This window comes from Lissotriton helveticus, chromosome 5_1 (assembly GCF_964261635.1).
Source record: "Lissotriton helveticus chromosome 5_1, aLisHel1.1, whole genome shotgun sequence".
NCBI classification, from domain to species: domain Eukaryota; kingdom Metazoa; phylum Chordata; class Amphibia; order Caudata; family Salamandridae; genus Lissotriton; species Lissotriton helveticus.
In genome coordinates this window covers 753,869,428-753,895,537 of record NC_136065.1, presented here as the reverse complement: position 1 = coordinate 753,895,537, position 26,110 = coordinate 753,869,428, and the positions used below count along the sequence as shown (strand labels likewise).

The 26,110-nt window shown below is 43.8% G+C and overlaps 1 protein-coding gene across 3 annotated transcripts in view; it reads left to right on the top strand.

Annotated features, from left to right (window-relative positions):
• ZSWIM8 (zinc finger SWIM-type containing 8) overlaps positions 1-26,110 on the top strand; it is a 2,353,271-nt gene that overhangs the window by 543,169 nt on the left and 1,783,992 nt on the right. For all 3 annotated transcript variants that reach the window (XM_078643224.1, XM_078643226.1, XM_078643225.1), the window contains one exon: positions 18,378-18,459. In XM_078643224.1, the coding sequence (XP_078499350.1) occupies positions 18,378-18,459 (82 nt within the window). The remainder of the gene's footprint in view (positions 1-18,377; positions 18,460-26,110) is intronic.

Below are 26,110 nucleotides of genomic sequence, written 5' to 3'. Positions count from 1 at the left end.
CATTGACTTATGGACAGACTTCCTTGGAGTAATAGTTTGGGGGGGCCTATTGAAGCTGTACCACTTGGATATTTCTACATGCCGCTTTCTAATGCAGGCACTGGTATTGCCCATTTACAACCAAATTTTTTTTCGCCATTTATCATTCCAACTTTTAATCACTTTTCTTCCCTAGATCAAGCGGAATGACTGAATTATCAGTCGCTGAGGGAGACTGGTGTTGCAAATCCAAATGTATCCCTATTGGATGTCACTGTTGAGAGAGAAAGAGACAGCCATCATGCTTGCCTCAATAGCAAGCTCCGCGTCATTTTTTTAAAATTAAAATGGCTAATGATGTTTGTCATCTCAACCAGGCTGGCATTTTAGATCTGACATATCCCACAGGGCTTAATCCTGACAATATATTCAATGATTGTATGCTAGATCTTTTGCCAGTATGCCTTGAGGTATTAACAGTTAGTGTTCCAAATTTTAATGCATTAACAAATATGTTGCCAGTAGAGGGTGATGTCATAGACACTGGCCGCGTAGCGAGCGAGGATACCTCTCGCACCAGCGCAATTACAAATGGAAGTCTCTTCTGGAATATAGCGGGTTTGTCAAATAAATTAGGCATTAAAGACTGGGTCGAGTTTGTTAGCGAATTTAGTACAGTTTGCCTACAGGAAACTTGGATGCGCGATATAGCCCACATAAATGGCTATTATTCTGTGCACACACCTGCTAGACTGCCTGTAGGTGGTCACGACAAAGGAGGCTTATTAACTCTGATTTCAACAACATTTAATGGCAGAGTTAGGAAAATGCAGTGGGAATCCCTGCATTTCCAGATTATTAATATTGTATTTAAGAAAAATTTGACCCTTGTGGTCATCAATTTTTATCATAATAATTTTAACTGCGTAAACATTACCATTGCCAGGAATTGGAAACTGCACTAATGAAGCATATTGAGGAGATAAAAATTTACTATGTAATACTTTGAGGTTGATTTTAATTGCAAACTGTGTACACTGTCTAAACGTGAGGCATGTCACTGTTTAGCAAGGGACACAGCGGGTGGTTACCACTTTGAACATTATCCTTGTGGGAATATTCTGAATTCTTTACTGTTGAAATTCTCACTCTTTTTAACTGTGGATTTTTTCGAGCTCTTAAATTCTGATGTGGTAACATAGGTAGGAAGAGGCCAAGGGACGTTGATTGATGTTATCATTCTGTCTGATTATTTTAACTTTCAAACTGTGATTTTTAATATATCCAAAATAAATTTTAGCGATCATTACCCACTAACACTAAAACTCGTGGTCTATCAAATTCCCTTACCATACCAGTTAAAGTAGTCCCTCTTTTCTACACTAAAAATAAAGGGCTAACTCGGAAGTGGTCTACTATCAATCCAGACTTTGTTCTGGAGGAAATTATAAGGAGCAACCTTGGGCAAGTATTGGATTGTTGGAAGAAAATCTAAATGCCACAGCTATGATTAAATCGTATGAGGCAATAACTGAGACAATAAAGGTACACCTAACTAAGAACCAGCCTAACAGAATACAGGAAAATAAAAGGTGGTTCAATAGGGAATGTTCTCAATTACATAGTAAATTGATTAAGACCTTAAAAATTAAACCACGAGACAAGGTGGAAGTGAGACAGATGTGTATAGACTATAAGCACACTGGAGAAATGTAAGATGGAGATCAGGCAAGAAGCATGGGGCCAATTGCATCTGGCATCTCAGTGCAAAGATTCCAAACTCTTCTGGAATACTGTCAACGAAGAGTATTTTAGTGACACGAAAAATTGTAATATTGACGTAGCAATTATGCCTGAAATGTGGGTAAAACACTTTGCTGGTCTTTACAGTAAAAGCACTGAGACACAATGTGTTGCCCACCCCGCATCTCCTTTGGAACCCCCAACTCTAGCTGTGGTAAATAGGGCACTCTCCCAGACTGTAAAGAACAAGACCCTGGGGCCAGATGGAATACCCGCAGACTTATTTTTAGCAAACATCTCCCTGTGGCTTCCGTTGCTAACCAACATATTAAGATGTTACGCGGCCCAGGGTCCGCCGGAATCTTGGAGATCAGTCATAATAGTCCCTATGTACAAAAATGGAGACAGGTCGGATCCTAAATGCTATCAACCGATCTCACTAATCGACAGTTCCTGTAAGATTATGGGACGAGTAATATTGGACAGACTGGAGAGATGGATAACAGAAAACGGTAAGTTCTCTGCTGTCCAATACAGCTTCTGGAAAGGCCTGGGCACTGTAGAACAGTGCCTCAACCTGCACCTGGTCATTGGCAAGTATACCATGGCTAAGTCAGTGTCCTTATACCTTGGGTTTATGGACCTGACGTCTGCCTTTGACTGGGTGCAGAGGAGGAAACTGTGGGAGAAAATGCTGCTCATGGGCATTGATCCATCTATTGTCCATTTTTTAGCCACAATGCATCAGGGAGTCACAGGAAGAGTACGATACGGAGTAGATGGCGAGCTTACCCCACCCATAAAGATGGACTGTGGGGTTCGCCAGGGATGTGTACTCACCCCATTCCTATTCTGTTTATACATAAATGACTTAGAAAGTCACATTAGAATCGGGAATGTAGATGCACCCATAATAGGCCGTAGGACTCTACCAGCCCTGTTGCACGCTGATGACTGTGTTCTAATGTCAAGAACCGGGGTGGGACTACAAAGACTTTTAACCAGTTTTAACGAATTTGAGTGATCTTGGGCTAAAAACAACTGTTGGAAAATCACATATTATGGTAGCGGGTAAATCACCATCTAAAACAAAGACATTTTATATAAAGAATGAAATACTGTGTCAGGTGCCAATTTTTTCTTATTTAGGCATTCTTTTTAATGAAAAAACACTTGGTCCCACCTAGTTCACGCAAGGATTGGAGGCTTTAACAAAAATGTGGAGGCCATTTTTAGATTTATAAAAAAAAAAAGGATCTCTCCCCATAAAAGCAATCATAGACATATATAAAGCTAGAACATGCTCCTCTACTTTATATGGCGCTGGAGTCTGGGCCTGGCACTAACACTCTGGGCCTCCAGAGAGCTGAGAACATGATGTTAAAACGTAACGTGTGATGACACTACGCAAAAGTACCCCTGCAATTATGAGCCATAAAGAATTGGGTGTAACACCATTGTCCATTCGCATGCAACTAGCACCTCTGATGCTTTGGCGTAGTATCTGGATAAAAGAAGAACCAGCCCTGAATCGTGACATAATCTTAGATTGTTTGAAACAGCAATGTGTAAAAAAAATCATTGGCTGTCTTATCTGCAAGATCAACTGGAGAAGTTGTGATTTCAGGATTGTTTTAATAGACCTGGAAACATTTCTGCAATTCCAAAAGACAAGCTCAAAAGTGATTTCCTATTATATTTGATGAATGTAAGAGATAGCCAAGAGATGGTCAAAAAAGGGTTGTAGAGCACTCATTGTTAATAAGCTCCCCACAAATTGAATCCTATCTTTCTTTCTAATTTAACCAAGCCAATATGTTTTATTTGATTAGATTCAGGATGGGAATTGCTCAATTGTTGGTTTCGTACCCAAGTGATGCATATTGAGATGCTAAATTAGATTTGTGTCCATGCAACTCAATTTCTGCACAGAGCACTCTGCACTTTGTTTTTCTGTAATCTTTACCTTAACCACTTTTTAAAAACCATTATTAAGATTTTTAACCATTAGAAAGTGTCAACTTGCATTGTGTCATCTACTTCTTTTAAATGATGAATTCACTTGTTTTATGGTTTATAAGTATATCTCCTCTGCAGTTTGGCTGCGTAATATTGTTGGAAAATGAATTTCTGGCTATTGATTATGTTGCTAACATTTTATCATGTTTACTTTTGTTAAACAATGTGTTATTTGCTCCTTTATAGCTATCATTTAGCCTAATAAAGATTTTTGACTGATGTATTAAAAATACCTGAAGGTATATCCAAAGGTTTTACTTTATTGAATAAAATTATTCAGTTATACCCATTGTTTTGGTGCCTACATGTTTTGACCCTCACTATGACCCTGATCGGGTGTGGGGCCTTCGTCAAGGCTGTATCGTCAGTGTCCCTGCTCTTTCGTGTGCACGCACACCATGCACACTCGTGACGCCTAATGCTCTCACCTGTCTTGGTTCTTTGCTCATGAGGATTTTCTGCAAAACAAAAGGATCAAATAAAAGGGAAGGTGCCTTAATTTCAGTCATCCATCCTGACTTGTTATATACGTCTCAACACATTCTTAATGGTGGACCATTTTTATGGAATAAAGAAGTAGCGTTAGACTTTAATCTTCATATCTGACATTAACCTTCCTTTCTGAAACCGTGCAGTTTTTCGTTGAAGCTATGTGCTCCCCAGTGAACGTGAAGTTTTTTGAATATGACTACATTTCCCCAAAAATCTGAACAGTTGATGTCTTTCCTATATAGTGATATAACATCTAGGTCCAGATGTCACAGTGGTTTGACTGTGTAGTAGGCGGTCTATCTAGTGTGGCCACCTGCATACCGTGTCATTCACACCTGCCATGTTGAAGCTTACCCTCTAGTGTGTCTCTTCAAGGGTCATTCAGTTCGTGCAGGTGGTGCCGTCTTGTAGTCACACACTTGGGAGGAAAAAGTCCAGCATAAGCATTTTTTGTTGGTGAGTATATACTTAGGCTTACTGTCTGAGCTTTCTAGGTCTGTCTGTCTGTCTGTCTTTCTTTATTTTTTCTTTTTTTCCGGGGATGGTGACCCCTTATTGCTATCATAGTCAAAAAAGCGATCCTAGAGATCCCTCCTCTACTGGACCGTTGATTGCAAGGGAGATCGATGTTGTGGAGAGTCCACCTCAATTGGACCTCTAGTGTTAATTGTTGTACATTCCATTTTGATAATGTCAAATACCCAACCGCCTGTTACAATTGCTATGTTTTTTATTTACTAGGTATATGTGACAGTGCCTGGTGGGCTGGGGCGTCTTCACTTATAACGTGTTTAGTTTCGTTTTGCATAAAGAATTTATCGGATTCTAATATCAGTATGTCGGATTATTATGTGTCCAAAACCAACATATAATTCAATGCAGATACCTCTCATGGTTGTGCCCCTGATGTTAATTATGCCTGAATCATTCATTGTTACACGCTCATTGGGGGTGGGTGCCGTACTGCCTCCAAAGGGGGGGTACAACTGATTCCACTATCTCTCACTCTCCGTTGGTGATTACAAGTGTAGGGGGGCCCCCATAGCCCAGAGAGCCAATAAAGTTATAGGAATAAGAGCAAAGGCCACCATTTGGACCATTACCTAGATTGAGGAATGGCAGAGGGCCGCGCATTCGATGATGATGTAATATCGTCTAGCCTAGCAGCACCTTCCCTGATCTTTGAATTGGAACTGACACAATCCAACCAAAACACCGGTGATTGGGATTCACTCACTGAAATGAAGCGAACCCAATTAAATACACTTCTGCATGGAGCTATCATGACCGAATACCTTCAGGGCAATATAGCCCCAAACGGTCTAATAATCTCCAATGCACGCTGGATTTTCTGAATGACCCTGAATTCAGACACCGCTGGTCCCTCATAGCATTGAAGTGCAGGAGGGAATGGCAGGTTCTGATCATACAAACAGCAAAGAGAATCAGTTGCCATCCTGGTTGATAGTAAGACAATGGAAAATGGGCTAAAAACACAAATGACCATCGCTATATACAAAAAGAAACTCGAATAGAATAACAAAATCATCAACAAACACAAAGAATATTTGACTCAAGCAAAAATCAACAAGTTTACAAAGTCCTTAAACGCTTCACCTTTGAGGGAACTTTCCCCTACTCCAAGGCAGAATACAACCCCAGGAAGTCGGACAAATCAGACTTCTCTGACACCGGAAGCAAAGGGTTTGGAAGATACTCCAGCGACTCCTCAGGAAAGGGAACAAACCAAACCTGGCACATAAGGAAAAGAGGAGGGAGGACACCCACATATAAATAGGGGCTCCAGCCAACCGGCCATAGCGTTCCAACCAGAACCATATAGATGGGGTTCTTATGTCCAACCGCTGTTCCAACTCCCCCTCCCCCCACCCAATTTGGCTACCAATGGCAACCTTTCCAGGTGCCTTTTTTAGGGAGAAGCCAAAACCCAGAAAGAGGTAGACGAAGGGGACCAACAGTACAGTCGAAAACAAGCAGTAAGAAATACCAGAACGGGAACCACGCCCAGGCAACAGCAGGAGCACACGGAAGTAGTAAACCTCAGTCATGTCGTCTTCACAGAGACCCAACTAAGAGTACTCAACAAGGGACTCGGTTTTGTCCCAACAGCAAATCCAGATATATTCAACTTGAGGATTGAACTGGCATAGTTCTTCAGAATACTAAGACTTTCCATCTTCTTTACTGACAATTACACACTACCCTAAGAAGAGGAAGGCAAAAACACATGTTTGAGAAGGAAATCCAACTTCAATCCACCAAAACATACGATGCCACTGGCAGTACTGGCATTCGAAAAAGCTGTGACTTTGGAGGTCGATAAACTAAGGGATGACAACAGACTTGTGTTCAACAACCTCACACGTGTAGAGCAAGATGAACGATATTGTCATAAAGTTGGCAGAAAAAGGGATAGCCACAGTGGTTATGCCACTGGAGATGCATCGCAGAGAATGCAGAAGACTCCTCGATGACCCCCGGAATTACAAGGTAATACAGAGGGACCCCATGAAAGAAATCGTAGAAGATATCCGGATCTTGGTAAACGAAGGAAAGGAAAAGAGAGGGATTGGATTACAGCTCAAGAGGCAGATTTCCTCAAAGAGGAGAACCCACAAACACCTTATTTCTACTCATTGCCAAAAATACGCAAGAACAAAAACCCACCCCCAGGGATACCGATTGTCTTTGGCATCGGATCCACCCTGGAACCCCTATCAAAGTTCATTTCCTGGTACCATTGGTACAGTAGATGCCCTCTTACTTGAAGGACACAAAAGACATACTGATATTACTCCAGGACATCAATTTCAAGTAAAGAACTGACATCTTCATCACACTGGACATGGAAGCATTATACACAAATATACCACAAGAGGCTTCCCTGAAAGTAATAGAGATCCTACTGAGAGGAGATGGGAGGAACTCCCTTACACTGAAAAGTTTCATCCTGGACTGCACATACATGGTGCTAACAAAGAACTTTTTCCAATTCAAAGGAGATTTATTCATACAGATTCACAGAATGTCTCTCGGGAGCACACTTGCCCTTGCCCTAGACATAGCCTGCCTGAATGTCCATGATTTTAAAATGAGAAACATCTACAATAGTAACAATCCCTACGAGGCAAGTGTGGTGACATAGAAGAGATACATAGATGATGTCTTTATAATATGGAGGAAGTCTGAAACAGAAGCTACAAGATTTGTAGAATGGCTAAACACAAGAGAAGAATTTCTCAATTTCACCAGGACTATGAACAAGAAATCCATTACTTTCATGGACCTGAGAATATGGCCTGAAAATGAGGAACTGAAAACCGAGGTCTTTTATAAACCAACGGATGTGAACAATCTTCTCCGTTATGACAGCTTCCATTCAAAAGCCCTCGGAGACAATTTACTGGTGGGTCAGTTCCTCAGACTACGAAGAATCTGCACAGAAAGGCAAACATATGGGATCCATGCAGAAAAATGTACTAACAAACTGGATGAAAAGTCCTACTTGAGGCGGATAGTCAGGAGTGCCAGAGAAAGGGCAGGAAACAACCCTAGAGAGTCACTCCTGGAGACACACACCAAACCCAAAAACAGACTGGTTTGTGTTACCACCTACGGTACACACTCCAACACAGTGAAAAAAAATACTAAAGCATTGGAAGATCTTGAACTTTGCTATCCGAAGCCTGAAACAAACTATGTTCCCCTTTAAGAGGGGGAGGTCACTCAGGGACCTGTTGGAACATACTTGACTCAGACAGACTATCTCTGGAGACTGGGCGATACAAAAGGGGAGGATGGACGGAGCGTTTGAGCAAATCAAACACTCACCCCCAGTCAACTGATCTGGGTTTTATCCATCACCATTCTTTAACCCCCTCAGCCACCCCATTTCAAACATGGCTCTATGCAAATCAGTCTGACCCTGTGCCTCATGGGAACAGTCCTGCCCGAACTGCCAAGCCATGTCTTCCATGGACCGGAAACAAGCATCCTGGGACCGGTTTTGGATTCATAATCCTCATCAGCCAGGCTATCTTGAATCCAGTGGCCAAGTGAGCAAGGGACTCACGTCTGAGCATACCCTGCCACACTTGGGGCGAACAAAGCGATACAAAAGGGGATGATGGACGGAGCGTTTGAGCAAATCAAACACTCACCCCCAGTCAACTGATCTGGGTTTAATCCATCACCATTCTTTAGCCCATCTCAAACGCTCCGTCCATCATCCCCTTTTGTATCGCTGTCTCTGGAGACTGCACAGTGCAAGCAATGTGGAACCTACCAGAGGTGACAGGTGACTACCCCTTTTGTACCTGCAACATCTACCCCTTAACAAAAGCAAATAAAGAAATACACCTGGGACTATGGACACCATAGATACTAAAAAGAAACAAATTTCAACTGCAGCAACGTCGTGTATGTGATCACATGTAAATGCCAATTGAGATACGTGGGCATGACCACAACGAAAATCAGGACCTGTATCAACGAACCCAGGAGCACATTCCGATGTAAAACAAATTGTTACCAAACTAATGCGCCACTTCCACACTACAGCCCATAAAGAAAATGATTTTATATGGACAGTGATAGAAGAATTACCACTGAATGCAAACGAAAAGCTACTACTGAAGCTCAAACAAAGATGGCTCTACCACCTATCTATCCCTATAAATGAATTAAACGAAATCCAGTGGACTTCACTTTCATAACACAAGCATGTTAGATGAGCTACACACTTCTTAGCCCTTCTGTATTACCTCCACACCCACATACAGCAATGATACTGTACCCGCCACAGATTGCTAAGATGAGTATTAGAACTAACTAATGTCACAATCCCCCCACCCACCCAAAACACACCAAGCGAACCAGAATGACACTAGAAAACACTGGAGGCATTTCCCCTCCAAGAAATGTGGCTCTGACGACGTTTAAAAATCAGATTAAGGATTTTAACCCATATGTCGGAACTATAGTCCTATAAATGTATAAGCACACCTCCGCCACCTCACAATGGATAAGAATTATAACCAGGAACCTTAGCACCACAGATAATGGACAATAAGGATTCAAAACTAATACTAAGGGTTTTGACACATTGAATAGCATGAAACACTCCGACTGTCTTTCTCCTAAAACTTTATTGTCCGGTGACAAAACACAAAGCCAAAAAATACCACCGTACCAATAATAACCAGAATAAATTTACATACAAAAACTTCAGACTTACAAGAGCATTACCCACCAAGCCTCATGTTTGTTTAAATAATGCACTGATTTTTAGTATTGCCACAAAGAAATGAAGCCCTTAAGCAGAGCCTCCATTTCCCAGCATTCCCTTGACGTCAAGCTGTTGCCGCATTATGGCGTAGTGGTCAGGCTAGAGCAAACACATTAAAAACAAACCACTGCTGGCAAATCACTCTACCGGCGGTGGTCACAGCAGCAGGACCTAGGTAATCCCGAGGTGCCTGGATCTTTGATGACGTAAGTTTCTGTGAGAGTTGTGGACGTGGCGGCTTGATTTCACAAGTTGCTGGTCGTTTGAAAAGCTTGGAGATTTTCCCCCCTCCCCCCACCTCGAGACAGTATGGCACTCACCACCAGTGAGCATGTAACAATGAATGATTCAGGCATAATTAACATCAGGGGGCACAACCATGAGAGCTACCTCCATTAAGTTCTACGTCGGGGTTCTTGCACATAATAATCCGACATACTGATATTAGAATCCTATAAATTCCTAAAGCAAAACTACACTAAACATGTTATAAGTACAAGTGAAGACTCCCCTCACCGGGCACTGTGACATTTGACATATACCTACTAAATAAAGAACGTAGTATTTGCAACAGGCGGTTAGGTCTGTGACATTATCAAAATGGAATGTGCAACAATTAACACTACAGATCCAATGGAGGTGGGCTCTCCACGACCTTGATCTCCCTTGTAACCAACGGTCCTTTGGAGGTGGGCTCTCCAGGTTCGCTTTTTTAACTATGATAGCAATAATGGTCTACCACTGCCAGAAAAAAAGAAAAAAGAAAGAAAGATAGACCAAACTAGAAATCTCAGACAGTAAGCCTAAGCGTATACTCACCAACAAAAAATGCTTATGCTTGACTTTTTCCTCCCAAGTGTGTGACTACAAGACTGCACCACCTGCACGAACCGCATGACCCTTGAAGAGACGAACTAGGGGGTAAGCTTAAACAGTTAGGGTGTGAGTACATGGTATGCAGGTGGCCGCACTAGATAGACCGCCCACTATACAGTTGAATCACTGTGACATCTGGACCTAGACATCATATCACTATATAGGGAAGACTTCAACTGTTCAGATTTTTGGGATATGTAGTCATGTCCAAACAACTTCACATTCACTGGGAAGCACATAGCTTCAATGAAAAACAGCACAAATTCAAAAAGAAAGGTTAATGTCAGATATGAAGATTATGCTTTAATCAATGAGAGAGAGGGGACTAGATAGGCTAGACCGTATCCCCTGGGTAATATGTATATATCAATAAGGACTAGCTAAGGTTTAAGAGAAGTAGGAGACTCAGAGCAGTACGTCAAATAAGGAGAAACATTGTTTTCCTTATAAAGCCCTCACCCACCGACCTAGTCGGTGGCATGCTTCATCATCGGGCCCACCGCAGTGGCACCGAATGTGCCCCGGGTGTGCTTCAACGCCAGGTGACTGCGGAGCTGGTATGTTGCTGAGTGTGCAGTGAGTTGGGTGAGAAGGGTGAAGTTTAAAAGCTATACAGCTGGTCCCAGTACCCGAGGGTAAAATATTTTAATGAACTGGGCCTCTGTTAGCGGATAAAAGGCAAATAGACGTTAATTGGAGTGCTAATTATGACCTCCAGCGTCTAGTGTGGTCTACATGTTTCAGCCAGTGCCTTAGTGATTTTATACTGGCTTTCCTCAGGACCGTTTTAATATGTGCAAAACGTGCAGGTTAAAATTTAAATTATAGTGGTTGTGTTATCTTTAGGCTAAGTGAAGCGCACACTAAGGCGCTATAACTGTTAGAGGGGGATTCCCTCAAGCTTGACTACATATAACACATAGGACAGAGACAAGACGTACATGGTAGAGTCATATTAGAATGGTATTGGATATACCACATCATGTGCCGGCTTATAAGGTGGTGTGCGACCTATAATCGGCTACTGTGGGTTCATGCCATGGGCATGAAGCTGGTGAAGGTTTTATAAAATGAAACCGATAGTGGTGGTGGTGGGCTAGAGAGCGTATTTACAAGGTGAGGTACAGGTAAGTATAGTGCTAAGTCCTCACTCAGTTTTGTCTTGTAAAAAGCTTCATGAGTCGCCTGGCAGAGAAAGAGACCCTGTAAGAATAGTAACTTGGTCACAATTTGTCCAACCTGTAGGGAGAAAAAGTAGTGGCTTACCCCATTCGTGGCTGTAGCGGTTCTATTTTACTCACGAGTGTTGCAGTCTGGTTCCTCCTTGGACCTATTCGTCCTTCCGCGGCGCCCGTTATGAGAGAGGAGGGCCGCCCGGTCTCTATTTGCAGTTTGTTTAATTGGTTTCACCTGCATTTGGTGGAAAGAGAGGGAGGGATGCGCGCGCGCTGTTTGCATTGTCATGATTGGGCTTCAGCGCATGCGCTGGGGACTAGCGTGAGATCTGCGCATGCGCGGCTGTCTTGCGCATGCGTATTGCACGAAATGAAGTAGACTGTGGGCAGGTTATGGGTGGTTCGTGTTTTCAGCTCTTGTGGTGCTGAATGTTGAAGTTAAGCATGTTGCTTGCCACGTTCAAGGTTGGTGAAGTTTATGACTTCGAGTCATTGTATTTCATGACTAAGACTTAAAAATAAAAGTAAATATTACCATGATGGGGGATAGTCCCAGCAGGGGCATGGCCAAACACGTAGGTAAGTGATGGCTGCTTATCAACGCACTGAAAAAGTGCGAGGGGGACATGCAGTTCAGGGCACCCGCCAGGGGTACACTAGGGAGGGCGGAAAATGGAAATGGGCACTCATGCAGGTATGTGCTGGCACAGGTATTTTAGCGATATTTCAACAGAGAGACTACACAGTCAGGGAGTTCCATGGTATCGCATCGTTAAGGCCTTGGGTATGCGTAGATAAGCGATATATCCAGCGCTGTTCCTTCTGTAGGAGGAATTTTTCATTGACATTGGTGTCGAATTGTTCTATGACAGTCCAGGAGAAGTCATTGGGGGTGTGGTTATGGGTTAGGAAGTGGTCTGTGAGTTTACTAATGTTTTTACCACACCTTATGGTACTCCTGTGCTCTGTCATTCTTGTCCGGACTTTCCGGGTGGTCTTGCCAATGTATCTTAGACCACATCGGCAGGTTATTAGGTACACCAAGTTAGCAGAGTTGCAGTTCGTGAACTGTTGTTGTGTCCAAGTCTTGCCTGGTTCTAGGTTTAGTGTTTTTGAGGGTGATGTCAGGTGGCACACGCTGCAATTGTTGCAGGCCGGTGATCTTTGGTAGGCCCCATGCGTTAAGAATGGTATTGTCAGTTCTGCGTGGGGTTGGTCGGGGCCTGGTGTTTACTAGTTGGTCTTTGAGGTTGGTTGCTCTTTTGTAGGCAAAACGTGGTTTTTCCCATTTTCTTGTTCCAGAGTTAATGATTTTCCAATTTCTTTGTATGATATTCGCTACCTGGTTTGACGCTGTGTTGTAAGTGGTCACATCCATGGGCAGCGTTTTTGCCCCCAGCGTGGCAGGCCTGTATGTGGCCCACTTCGAACACACCTACATACAACAACCCACCAACCCATACTCCACCAACATAAAAATGTGGCGTCGATATATCGACGACATTCTCCTCATATGGGAAGGAAATCAAGAACAGCTGGACAACTTCATGCTCTGGATCAACCACCAAGACTCCTACCTACGATTTACAAGCACAAGCAGTTCTACCGAACTAGCTTTCCTCGACCTGAATATCAAACCAGACAACGGAAGTCTCACTACCACCACTTTCTACAAGCCCACAGCAAGGAACTCCCTGCTAAGATTTGACAGTTTTCAGCCCCGACACCTGAGGGAAAACCTGCCTTATGGGCAATTCTTACGTATAAGACGTAACTGCAGCAATATTCAGGATTACAAACTACAATCGAACGACCTGATCCACAAACTCGAGGACCGTGGCTATCCATCGAGAATAATAAAAAACACCTGTAAAAGAGCAAGGAACCAAAACAGAGAGGCACTCCTGGAAACCTTTGAAAGACCGCAAGAAGAACCAACCCTCACCTGTGTGACCACTTACAACACAGCGTCAAACCAGGTAGCGAATATCATACAAAGAAATTGGAAAATCATTAACTCTGGAACAAGAAAATGGGAAAAACCACGTTTTGCCTACAAAAGAGCAACCAACCTCAAAGACCAACTAGTAAACACCAGGCCCCGACCAACCCCACGCAGAACTGACAATACCATTCTTAACGCATGGGGCCTACCAAAGATCACCGGCCACCAACCCTGCAACAATTGCAGCGTGTGCCACCTGACATCACCCTCAAAAACACTAAACCTAGAACCAGGCAAGACTTGGACACAACAACAGTTCACGAACTGCAACTCTGCTAACTTGGTGTACCTAATAACCTGCCGATGTGGTCTAAGATACATTGGCATGACCACCCAGAAAGTCCAGACAAGAATGACAGAGCACAGGAGTACCATAAGGTGTGGTAAAAACATTAGTAAACTCACAGACCACTTCCTAACCCATAACCACACCCCCAATGACTTCTCCTGGACTGTCATAGAACAATTCGACACCAATGTCAATGAAAAATTCCTCCTACAGAAGGAACAGCGCTGGATATATCGCTTATCTACGCATACCCAAGGCCTTAACGATGCGATACCATGGAACTCCCTGACTGTGTAGTCTCTCTGTTGAAATATCGCTAAAATACCTGTGCCAGCACATACCTGCATGAGTGCCCATTTCCATTTTCCGCCCTCCCTAGTGTACCCCTGGCGGGTGCCCTGAACTGCATGTCCCCCTCGCACTTTTTCAGTGCGTTGATAAGCAGCCATCACTTACCTACGTGTTTGGCCATGCCCCTGCTGGGACTATCACCCATCATGGTAATATTTACTTTTATTTTTAAGTCTTAGTCATGAAATACAATGACTCGAAGTCATAAACTTCACCAACCTTGAACGTGGCAAGCAACATGCTTAACTTCAACATTCAGCACCACAAGAGCTGAAAACACGAACCACCCATAACCTGCCCACAGTCTACTTCATTTCGTGCAATACGCATGCGCAAGACAGCCACGCATGCGCAGATCTCACGCTAGTCCCCAGCGCATGCGCTGAAGCCCAATCATGACAATGCAAACAGCGCGCACGCATCCCTCCCTCTCTTTCCACCAAATGCAGGTGAAACCAATTAAACAAACTACATATAGAGACCGGGCGGCCCTCCTCTCTCATAATGGGCGCCTCGGAAGGACGAATAGGTCCAAGGAGGAACCAGACTGCAACACTCGTGAGTAAAATAGAACCGCTACAGCCACGAATGGGGTAAGCCACTACTTTTTCTCCCTACAGGTTGGACAAATTGTGACCAAGTTACTATTCTTACAGGGTCTCTTTCTCTGCCAGGCGACCCATGAAGCTTTTTACAAGACAAAACTGAGTGAGGACTTAGCACTATACTTACCTGTACCTCACCTTGTAAATACGCTCTCTAGCCCACCACTATCGGTTTCATTTTATAAAACCTTCACCAGCTTCATGCCCATGGCATGAACCCACAGTAGCCAATTATAGGTCGCACACCACCTTATAAGCCGGCACATGATGTGGTATATCCAATACCATTCTAATATGACTCTACCATGTACGTCTTGTCTCTGTCCTATGTGTTATATGTAGTCAAGCTTGAGGGAATCCCCCTCTAACAGTTATAGCGCCTTAGTGTGCGCTTCACTTAGCCTAAAGATAACACAACCACTATAATTTAAATTTTAACCTGCACGTTTTCACATATTAAAACGGTCCTGAGGAAAGCCAGTATAAAATCAATAAGGCACTGGCTGAAACATGTAGACCACACTAGACGCTGGAGGTCATAGTTAGCACTCCAATTAACGTCTACTTGCCTTTTATCCGCAAACAGAGGCCCAGTTCATTAAAATATTTTACCCTCGGGTACTGGGACCAGCTGTATAGCTTTTAAACTTCACCCTTCTCACCCAACTCACTGCACACTCAGCAACATACCAGCTCCGCAGTCACCTGGCGTTGAAGCACACCCGGGGCACATTCGGTGCCACTGCGGTGGGCCCGATGATGAAGCATGCCACTGACTAGGTCGGGTGAGATATGAAGATTAACCCTCACGCTCGTTCATTCCATAAAAATTGTTTACCTTTAAGAATGTGTTGAAATGTACCCAGTCAGGATGGATGACTGAATTTAAGCTTCAAAAGTTATGAGGGGGAGTAAAATGTTCCCAATCCCTTACTGGCCTTATTATTGAGTATAATGCACAATAGATATGTGTCCTTGATAGTGGGTCAGGACAAATATGAATATTGGTATTTGTAATTGTGGAAAAAATTCCCGGACTCTTTGTTATCTGCAGTGTTTTATATACAATTGAGATGACTCCGTTGTAGGAATACTGCCATTTGCGGAGACCGAACCTGGCTCTGGCATTTATGCCTGAATAAGAAAGCCCTGATGAAGCCCCAGGCCAAATGGCCTTGTAAGGGGGCGAAACACGTGTTGAAGGAATCTTATTCAGATAGAGACAGCAAACACGTGTTTCGTCCCCTTACAAGGCCATCTGGCCTGGGGCTTCATCAGGGCTTTCTTATTCAGGCATAAATGCCAGAGTCAGGTTCGGTCTCCGCAAATGGCAGTATTCCTACAACGGAGTCATCTCACTTGTATATAAAACACTGCAGATAACAAACCGAGTCCGGGAATTTTTTCCACGATTACAAATACCAATATTCACATTTGTCCTGACCTTGCTTGGATGACTGCATTTAAGTCCTCTCTCCTTTTATTTGATCCTTTTGCAGAAAATCCTCTGGACCAAAGAACCAAGACAGATGAGAGCTTTAGGTTTCACGAGTGTGCATGGTGTGCTTGCACACAAAAAAGCAGGGACACAGACCAGACGAAGGACGAAGACCTGATCAAGCTCATAGTGAGAGCCCAAATCATGTTGCCCTCAAAACGAAGGGTATAATTGAATAATTGTATTCAATAGAACCCACTAACTTCCCATTTTTATCCATACCCTTGGTACCCTCCGAACAAAGTAAAACATTTGCGTATACTTAGAGGTATTTTTAATACATCATTTTTCTGGGTCCCTTTTTATCCAGCTTGCTTTATCTAATAACTCCCATTTCCATCTATGGTCTAGTCCGTCCTGGTAGTATCATCTTACCAGGGTGTGGATAGGCGCCGATGATGAAGCATGTCACATAACTGAGTGAGGTGTCTACTCCAATATCTTTGGATATCCCATTAAGAATAAGAGCTAAGCAGAGGTAACACCTGACATTCTGATATAATATAAAACCAGATATTTTCACATATAAGTCTGAGTAATCAGTTGCTCATGTGTGTATGTATATTTATTTGCCTTCATATAAACTCACACTCAGTCTTTCAGTCAGCCTTCTTTATCTGTTGGACTGTTGGAGTGTTGTTCACATTTTGCTTTCGCCTTCCAGAGCATACAATACAGCCTTTTGTAGTGGATTAGCCCACTTCAACCACTGTCTTCATTGTATGTAAAGGCATGTGGCTCATCCACCTATAAATGAGTCCACTTCAGTGGCAGTGCTAGTCTGCAAATCATTGCTTTATTCTCTCTTTATTTAATGATTTTATTTATTTTTGCGATGGGTCAAATGTTACTTTTTTCATTGCATTTACATGGCACCTTTAAATTAAAGAAATATGCCTTTTATACATTTTACGTTGTTAATGTCTTATAAAATTGTGCTGTATCCATGGCTTTATCTACCATTGAATACTCAATTAATTTTGTGATAGGTAGAAAAGCTTGAGCAATTGATGTAGTAAGGATTGTGTAAATTAATGTATTCACCCTTCTGCGTCTTTGCCTTTTCTTGTACCCAACATTTTAATTTGATCTGAAAAAAGAAAAAGATTAAACACTTTTTGTCTATATACACCCGCTTTTAATTTCTTTTTGCTCTCTCCTTCTACTGATTACTAATAAGTGACAGTTTTTGAATACATATAACTTCTGTCGTTGCATAAACTGCATTAGTGGGTTCAAATTACTAAGCCCACATGATTCGATTCTCTAAGTGCTCATTAAAATCCCTTGAAGGTACTCTTACCCTACCATATCTTTTGCCCAAACCCTCAAGGGTATACTGGGTTGCCCACTTTCAACTCTCGTATCCATGGCCCGGCCTGTTGCCTTGATTAAAGCTCCACATAGAAGTTTAAACCTTGTTAGGTGGTGCTGACTTTAAATGTTGCATAACATTTTGAATGGTGAAATTCCCAACTACCTATTCCTTGCAAGGGAGCGAGACCCCGGTAAAGACCACTGGACCCAGATGCCACAAGTTACAAATACAGGAATGTAGACTGTGGGGTAACGTAGTCAAAAAAAGCACCAAACTGATCAGGTGTATTTCTTCAGTAAATCTCCTTTGTATTGTTATAGAAGCCGTTCTTGTAATTTTAATTTAGCTCTTTCAGTACTCTCTTGAGCATTATAATACTGATCACTTTTTAAAGAGGTAATTTCCTTTAGTTGAAACAGTAGTACTAATCATTTTCTGACGTAATCTTGCACTATTTATTTTTGCTTTCTCTAACGATTTCCTGACTAGCTAAACATTTTAGGTGGTGCTGAATTTTACACTACATTGTATCCTCTCTCGGGTGCAAAACAACGGACTTGTGTTGTTCTTTTTTTAGTTAGAAAGTCTTATTGGCCATCGTAGTCTGGGTTGTATTGGTAAAAGCCTTATTCTTCACTTGTGAGCTACTGAGAGTGTGTAACAGGATGCTGTTTAAAACTTTAGATATATTGACAATTCTTTTTTTTTTTTTTTTACAGATTCTACCCACAGCTCAACGCCTCCTGGATGAGTTGCTGTCCTCCCAGTCCACAGCTATCAACACCTTGTGTGGTGCCCCAGGTATGTTCAATTTCACTGTTAAGTGCCATTTTGACTTCATAATCCATATACCTGGTTCTGTACGTCAGTTTAACATAAACTTACTATTAATAAACTGAAAGGAAAGGATAAAGTAATCCTTCAATAGATGATGTTGTGCTTTTAAAAAATATTTTTGTGTGAAGGGAATGCTCCATTTCTCATCTCACAACTTCTCCAAACAGTCGTAAGGATTTGTTTTTATATTTTTCGATCTTAACTACCATGAACTCTATAATATTTATTTTTATTCACATTTAATTTCTTACTAAGCAAAATCAACAAGTATCATATTGTGGCCCAACTGGTTCAAGGAGCATTGATCATGGCAAAGAGTTAATTAAAGAATTGCAAGATTTTGGAAAGCCCATTTGTTCTGAAAGGCTTTTAAACTTTATTACAATTGACTGTCTTTAGAATTTGGGTTTGAATCCTGGTTTCAGCACTTAACCAAAGATATTGTGTGATTCTTCGAATTGTAAATTTGTGAAAAATAATTGGAAATCTATGAAATGTGATGTAATTCAAATGTACAAAATCTCATTTGATATAAGGTATCTTCCATCGCAAACCCCACTTTCATGTACAGTGCTCTGTTTCTACTCTGCCAGGTTTGCACTCGCTGCATGTCTCGTCCTATATCACCCGAAGAACATGTAGGGGTTGGGGGGAGTAGACTGCCAGTGGGGTTTGGGCATAGGGCTTTTTATGGCTGGTATAGCCTGCTGCAGAGAAATGTAAGGGTATGTTAAGACATTGAGTCATCCATTAGATGACTATACCCAAAGTGAGCACGACTTTCACCCTGTGCCAAATCTCATGCAGCCAGTGATTACCTTTGGCAACCAACTGCACTCTGATGGGCAAGCCACTGTTGTGCACAGTTGCCCTTTGCACAACCCCTCACGTACAGCACACTCCCTCCAGACTCCCAAGCCCTCTTCAATGGCCAGACCTCTAGTGCTCACACCCTCCACCCTGTGCTGCACTCTATGTGCACAATCAACCCCCATGGGCATCCAACCATACATGGCTGGGCAACCCCTGCTGCTGATGGCCTTTGCTCTGTGCACAACCCTCAACGACAGCCTACTCCCTCCAGACATCCAAGCCTCCTTTAAATGACCAAACCACCAATGCATATGGCCTTTGCCTTGTGCCAAATACTTTGCGGAGAGCCATGCTTCCATGGGCAGCCATCCGCACAGTAATTGTCAAGCCCCTGCTGCTTATAGAATTTGCCCTGTACACAACCCCTCACGGCCAGCCTACTTCCTCTACAAACCCGAGCCCCTGTTAGGTGACAACCAAGGAGAAAGATTTTAATTTCTCCTGTTGCAATGTACAGCAGTCACATAAAGTGGGAAAAGGCTTAAAGAATGTTTTTGTTATGGAATCGATCCCCTCTAGTACAGAAATATGCCTAACACAATACAGATACCTTTGTACTATGGTGCGAGGGTGTTTATGTTGGTATATGGCTACTGAAAGTGTGACAACAAAGCAAGAGTGCTGAATAGTGCCATGTCTTTGTAGATATGGCAATATTTTGCACTTTCCCGTTCACTCAATGCAGCACAGAACTTCACTTGCTGCCCTGTGTTTCGTGACTTCTCTGTAAATCTGAGACTTATTTATTTGCAAAGTTTTATATAACGCTGGCTAGACCCGGAGGTATCAGAGCGCTTTACATGAGGATCATAGATTTACAGGATACATAGTTAGATCAGTTGAATCAGCGAGTTACAGGTTACATAGTTGCATCAATTTGTATCAAAGAATCACAGAGGGAAGAGGAGGGGGAGGGAAGGAGACACGAACGGGGAGACGAGGAAAAACAATGTCAGAAGACCGGCTAATGAACGCAGTACTCCATGAATACCAGACCTTCTCCTCGGCATACCTAGACGATATAGTGGTGTTTAGTCCAACATGGGAGGAACATATACACCACTGTACAATAATCTTTCAGGCAGTACAACAGGCAGGTCTCCACATAAACGCTAGGAAGTCCAGGATTGGTTTCCAAAAGGTGTGGTATCTAGGCTATGTACTGGGGAACGGGGTGATAGCACCACAGGAAGAGAAGGTAAGAGCCATCCTGGAAACCCCTTTTCCCGCCACAAGGAAGGAAGTAAGGGTGTTCTTGGCATTATTGGGATACTACAGGAGGTTCATGCCACAAAATTCCAAGATCACAGGACCTCTAATGGACCTCTTCCAAAAGAAAGTAAAAACAAAAGATCTGTTGACTCCCTCTGACACAGTGACTACCGCTTTCCTGCAGCTGAAGAAAGCCATCACCACCAGCCCAGTCTTGTCTTCCCCAGACTTTTTCAAGCCATTTATTCTTCACATGGATGCCTCAGATTGTGGGTTGGGGGCCGTCTTGTCTCAACTTTAACCAGAGGACAGGGAACATCTCATCCTGTTTATCAGTAGGGAGCTGTTCCCTAGGGATCAAAGGTATCCAACCATAGAGAAAGTGTCTGGCAGTAAAATGGGCTGTGGACAATCTGCAGTATTATTTGGAGGGGAACAGATTCACCCTGTTTACAGATCACGCACCTCTCCAATGAATGAGCAGAAACATGGGACACAACTCCTGTGTACTCAGATGCTTTCCCTTGTTACAGCCTTTTTTTTTAGAGGTGAAACACCGGAAGGGTACTGAGAACGGGAGGGCCGACTTTCTGTCCCAGATATCTCTTCTCCCCAACCAGGAGAATCTTAGGGGCGGGGTGTCACGAGTCCCTAGAGTTCCTTGTGCCCAGTTAGGGAGCTGTTACGACACAAGAGCGGTGGAATGTACCTCAAAGATCCGGTCCTCTGCTCTCTTCATTGCAGGAGGAACAACCAGACTGGACTTGGCGTGGAGAAGCCGCTAGCAGGGTGAAGGCGGCTGGCGCCCACGGCGGTTCCTTTAACTTGAATTCGTACTTCATTGGCCCCGCCCGAGTCAGCGTCACCGCTCCTGACCCAGTGATTAAACAGGGCAGCACCAAGGTTATGGGGGTGTGGCCTGAACACGGAAGGCGAGACGAGAAGAGGACGCCAGACGAGAAGCGTGGAGAAGTGCTTCTCCATTGTGTGATGCCAAGACCCCGCTGTTGCCTGTGAGAGAAGCGGAGAGTAGGCTTTTGGAAGAGCCCAAAGGCCAAAGATCCTGTGCTACATCCCGTCACACTCCTTGAGGAGTGTGTCTCCACCAGGAAAAGGGCAAGAATCTTGGGTGGGCCGGGAGGAAAGGGAAGAACAGTGAATAGAAGGAATACACTCCCTCTGCCCCTGCCTGCTATACCCGTTCCCTTGCTTACACTTATTCATATCTGTAGCATTGCTCGTCTGCACTGGTGGTCCCTCACTCCCTGACTCCTCAAGCTTTGCATCAGATAAAAGGACTCATGGTTCCTCCAGCTGTTTTCTCTTGTTTTCTCTGAGGAAAACTGGGTGCTGGGAGAAGAGGTCCAACCTCGAACTCTGCCCAGACGTAAAGAAGAGACTTTGTACTCAATGGAATAAGAAGTATTATTCCTGTATAACCCTTGAGTGTAAACACCGATCTAATAACCCAATAAAAAAAAGAAAAAACGCTTTGGGAGCCATTGTCCTTACTTACGGTCCTTCACAGTAACGCAGTGACCGCTCCAAATAAATTCTTGAGGTGCGCGCAACAGAGGTGCTGATTATCGCCCCTACTATATGCACTTGTGACTTAGCCACTGGCGTGTTCCTTAAGAATATATTGGACAGAGAGGGATTCACTTCCCGGGATACAATTCGTTAATATCCGCTTATGCAGATGACACGCTACTACTATACATCAGAAATCCCAAGAGCAACTTGTCCCCGATACTAAGAGAGGTGGTGCGCTTTGGGGAATTATCTGGTCTTAAAAGTAATTGGTCCAAATTACAATATTCTCGTTGTCCCCGGCTACTAAGCAAACAGAGTTTGACTTTCCCCTCACCTGGTCTGAAGATCCGATATGATACCTGGGAATCAGAGTCCATACGAACGCAGATATGGTATGCAGCGAGAACTTATAGTCTGCTGTAGGAGACTATCATAACCATTAGAGACTGAGACTTTTGTAATAGGTGTTCGAGCTATAAAAGTACACTAGTCTTTTGTTATCTGTAGCCTGCAATGGCATACTATAAGAATAAACTAAGATTCATACACTTATATGGCCAACAACATAATTTTTTCTGTTTTTAAATCAAAAAAGGTGGTTCAAACAGGAACTGTTTTATAAAACTGTTTGACTTTTTTGCAGTACATACAATATAGTGGAAAGTGCTGGTGCATGGCGTTGCGGTGATTACTCACTGTGGGAGCAGTATCAGAAGGAACACTGTTCCCAGCCTGGAATGGGGTCAGAGGAGCTGTGAATGTCTAAGCTCCCTCTTCTTCATCCCACTTTCATTTTGCAGGATTAGCTGCCTGCTGTGGTAAGACTGTATTTGCTTCCTCATGCCATAAGTTCCAAAATAGTACTACTTTGAACTACCTCTAGAGAACTCATGACCATACATCGTGCACTCCATGATCTGTGCAGAGACTCACTTTTTACCCTCTGGTATAAGGAAAAATCCAACACATGGGACTTGAGTGGGGTCCGTGGCTTATTCTCTTGCTCCTCCTCTCCGTGCCGCTGTTCTTCTCTGTCCTCTCCTGGTGATGTCATTCTTTTTTTATTTTGGAAACATTTTATTGCATTAACAAAGATCTGTCGGTACATTCTTTACATTTAAAAGAACAGGTAGATAGCATCTCATCATCATCACTATAGATAGTAAAGTACAGGTTATACAGCTTTGCCCTTCATGCCTCATCGTCCAAACCGAGATCCACGACAGGGGGAGTACAGATATGGCCTCTATAGGCATTCCATTTGTCCCACACTCTCCCCCATTTCTTGGAGCAGCCTCTGTGAACATATGCAGCTCTTTTGGCCACCATGATCATGTCCATATCCTTACACCTCTCCATTACGGTTGGAACTTGTGACGCCCCCCATTTCTGAGCAATATTCCGCTTCACCACAATCATTCCTGTTGTCGCCCACTGCCTAGCCGCATGGTTGAGGTCAGTTGGTTCCCATATATTTAGGAGGCAGCACTGAGAAGCAAGGGGGACTATGTTCTCGCAGACCACTGTGATGGTGTCAATTACCCTTGTCCAGTATGATGTGATCACTGGGCAGTCCCACAAAGTGTGATAGAACGTCCCCAGGTCTTCACATTGGCGCAAACAGCGCGGGTCTGGTGCTCGACCTATCTTGTGCATCGTCACCCTCGTGTAATAAGTGCTATGCAGTATCTTTAATTAAATGAGGCGAAGTCTAGAGGAAACCGCCACCTCTCTAGGCGATGCAATCGCATCCTGCCAGTCCGAGTCATCCAAGTCCCGACCTCGGCCTGCCAGACATCACGGAGTCGTGTTAGGGGATCAGTCCAGTTATTGATAATTTTCCTTTAAGTAAGGGAAATCTTTTTCTTATGTAAATGATCCATCAGTAGTCGGTCTTACAAGGGGGATGATTCAGGGTGTATGTCTGCTGCAGGGATCGCATCTTCCAGTGCATGTTTGACCTGCATGTACCGAAACTTTTCCCCAGAAGCCATTTGGTAATGCTCCTGCTGGTACGAAAGGTGACCACCTTTCCTTCATTCCAGAGATCCCCCAGCTGGGAGATCCCAATCAGATCCCACTTCTGAAACCCTTTACTCTTACCCAAGGTACCCAGCCTACCGGTGTCCCAGAGTGGGGTGTGTTGCGTAAGTTTTTCAGTCCACCCGAGGTGTTGTGTCACTGTTTGCCAGACATAAATTGTTTGTGCTTTTGGCCCTAGGAGTCCCGTTGATTTCCATTTGTTGTAGAGAACTCTGTTCACTCCTTCCGATCCCAGAGTTACTTTGTCAAGGCGCTATGCTGGGTCGGTGTCGGGCGTGTGAAGCCACTGATTAATTACCATCAGCTAGGAGGCCCAGTAATGTAATGCCCCTGTCGTACCAGGTCCGTATTCGTTTACACATGGCTACTCTGGCCGGTTTATTATCCCAGAGGAGATTGGTGGCTTCCGAGTTTATTGCCCTAAAATAGGAGTTTGGAACACGATATGGTGTGTTGTGTAGGGCATATAAAAATCGTGGCAGAGCCATCATTTTAAAAAGAGCCGCCTTGCCTAGTAGGGTGAGTGGCAACGTTCGCCAGTGCTTTATAGCCTGTCTCAGCTTTTGCAGTGGTGCTTGAAGGTTGATTGCATGAAATGAGTGCGGGTCGGACGCGACATGTATCTCAAGGTATTTAAAGCTGTCTGACACTATCTTGATCGTGCTTCCCCTAGGTAACCTTGGGGGGAGGTCCGTACAGAATATACAGCACCGATTTCTCCCAATTAATTGTATATCCAAACACCGTGCTGAATACTGCACAGATATTCAGTAATGCATGTAGGGTTCGTGTGGGGAGGCCATATACACCAGAACACCGTCAGCGTAGAGGGAGATATGGTCCTCCCATCCCTCCCTCCATTTCAGACCCTGAATCATATGGTCTCTTCGGATCCAGGCAGCCAACGGCTCCAGGACCAATGCGAAAAGGCGTGGTGACAGCGGGAAGCCCTGCCGCGTTCCTCATCCCAGAGTAAACTCCAGCGATATGTGTCCATTCACTACCACATGTTCGATGGGGTTAGTGTACAGTAGACAAACCCATGAGCAATAATTAGGCCCAAACCCAAAATGCCGGAGGACTGCAAATAGGAACAGCCATTCTACAGAGTCAAACGCCATATTTGCGTAAAGAGAAATGACTGCTTCGTATTCTCGTATTGTGTGCCGTTGACCCAGGACATTATGGAGGCACCGGAGGTTGAGGGCTGTATTTCTGCCAGTCATGAATCTTGATTGGTCGGGGTGTATTAATTTGGTACGGTACAGGGCTAGGTGGAGTGCTAACTTTTTGGCCAATATTTTGGCCTCTGCATTGATCAAAGATATAGGTCGGTACGATGTGCACTCCTCTATAGGTTTGCCAGGCTTATGTATGGCCACGATGGTACTCGTACGTTGATCTTTGGGAAGCTCACCCTTAGCCAGGCTTGCCTCGTACATGTTCATCAAACAGGGAGCCACTCTGTCAGCCGTGCGTTTATATAGTTCTATTGGGATACCGTTGGGGCCACTGGCCTTGCCCGATTGCAGTTTATGGATGGTCACTTTGAGCTCATCGGCAGTGATGTCTGCCTCTAGCCCTTCGGTCTCTTCCGGTGTGAGCCGCAGCATGTGTATGTCTCTAAGGAAGTCACGTGCTTCCTGCTCTGAGGTTACGTTTACAGAGGTGTAGACCGTTACGATCTCTTGTGGGTTCGCAGTTGTGTCTTCGCTTTCCAATCTGAGTCTTGCCACCCACTTAGTCTCCCTTTCCCTCTTGTCTAGCCATGCAAGGAGTTTGCCAGCCTTGTCCCCCGCCTCGTAGACCCTATGTCGGACTGCCGTTATGCGAGTTTTGACATCCGCCCAGAGGTGTTTCTTGTACTCCTGTTGTTTTTCACGCAGCCTGTGTGTGGTGTCATCTGAGGGGTGTTCTGCATGTCGGGATTCTAGATCATTTATTTCCTGCTCCA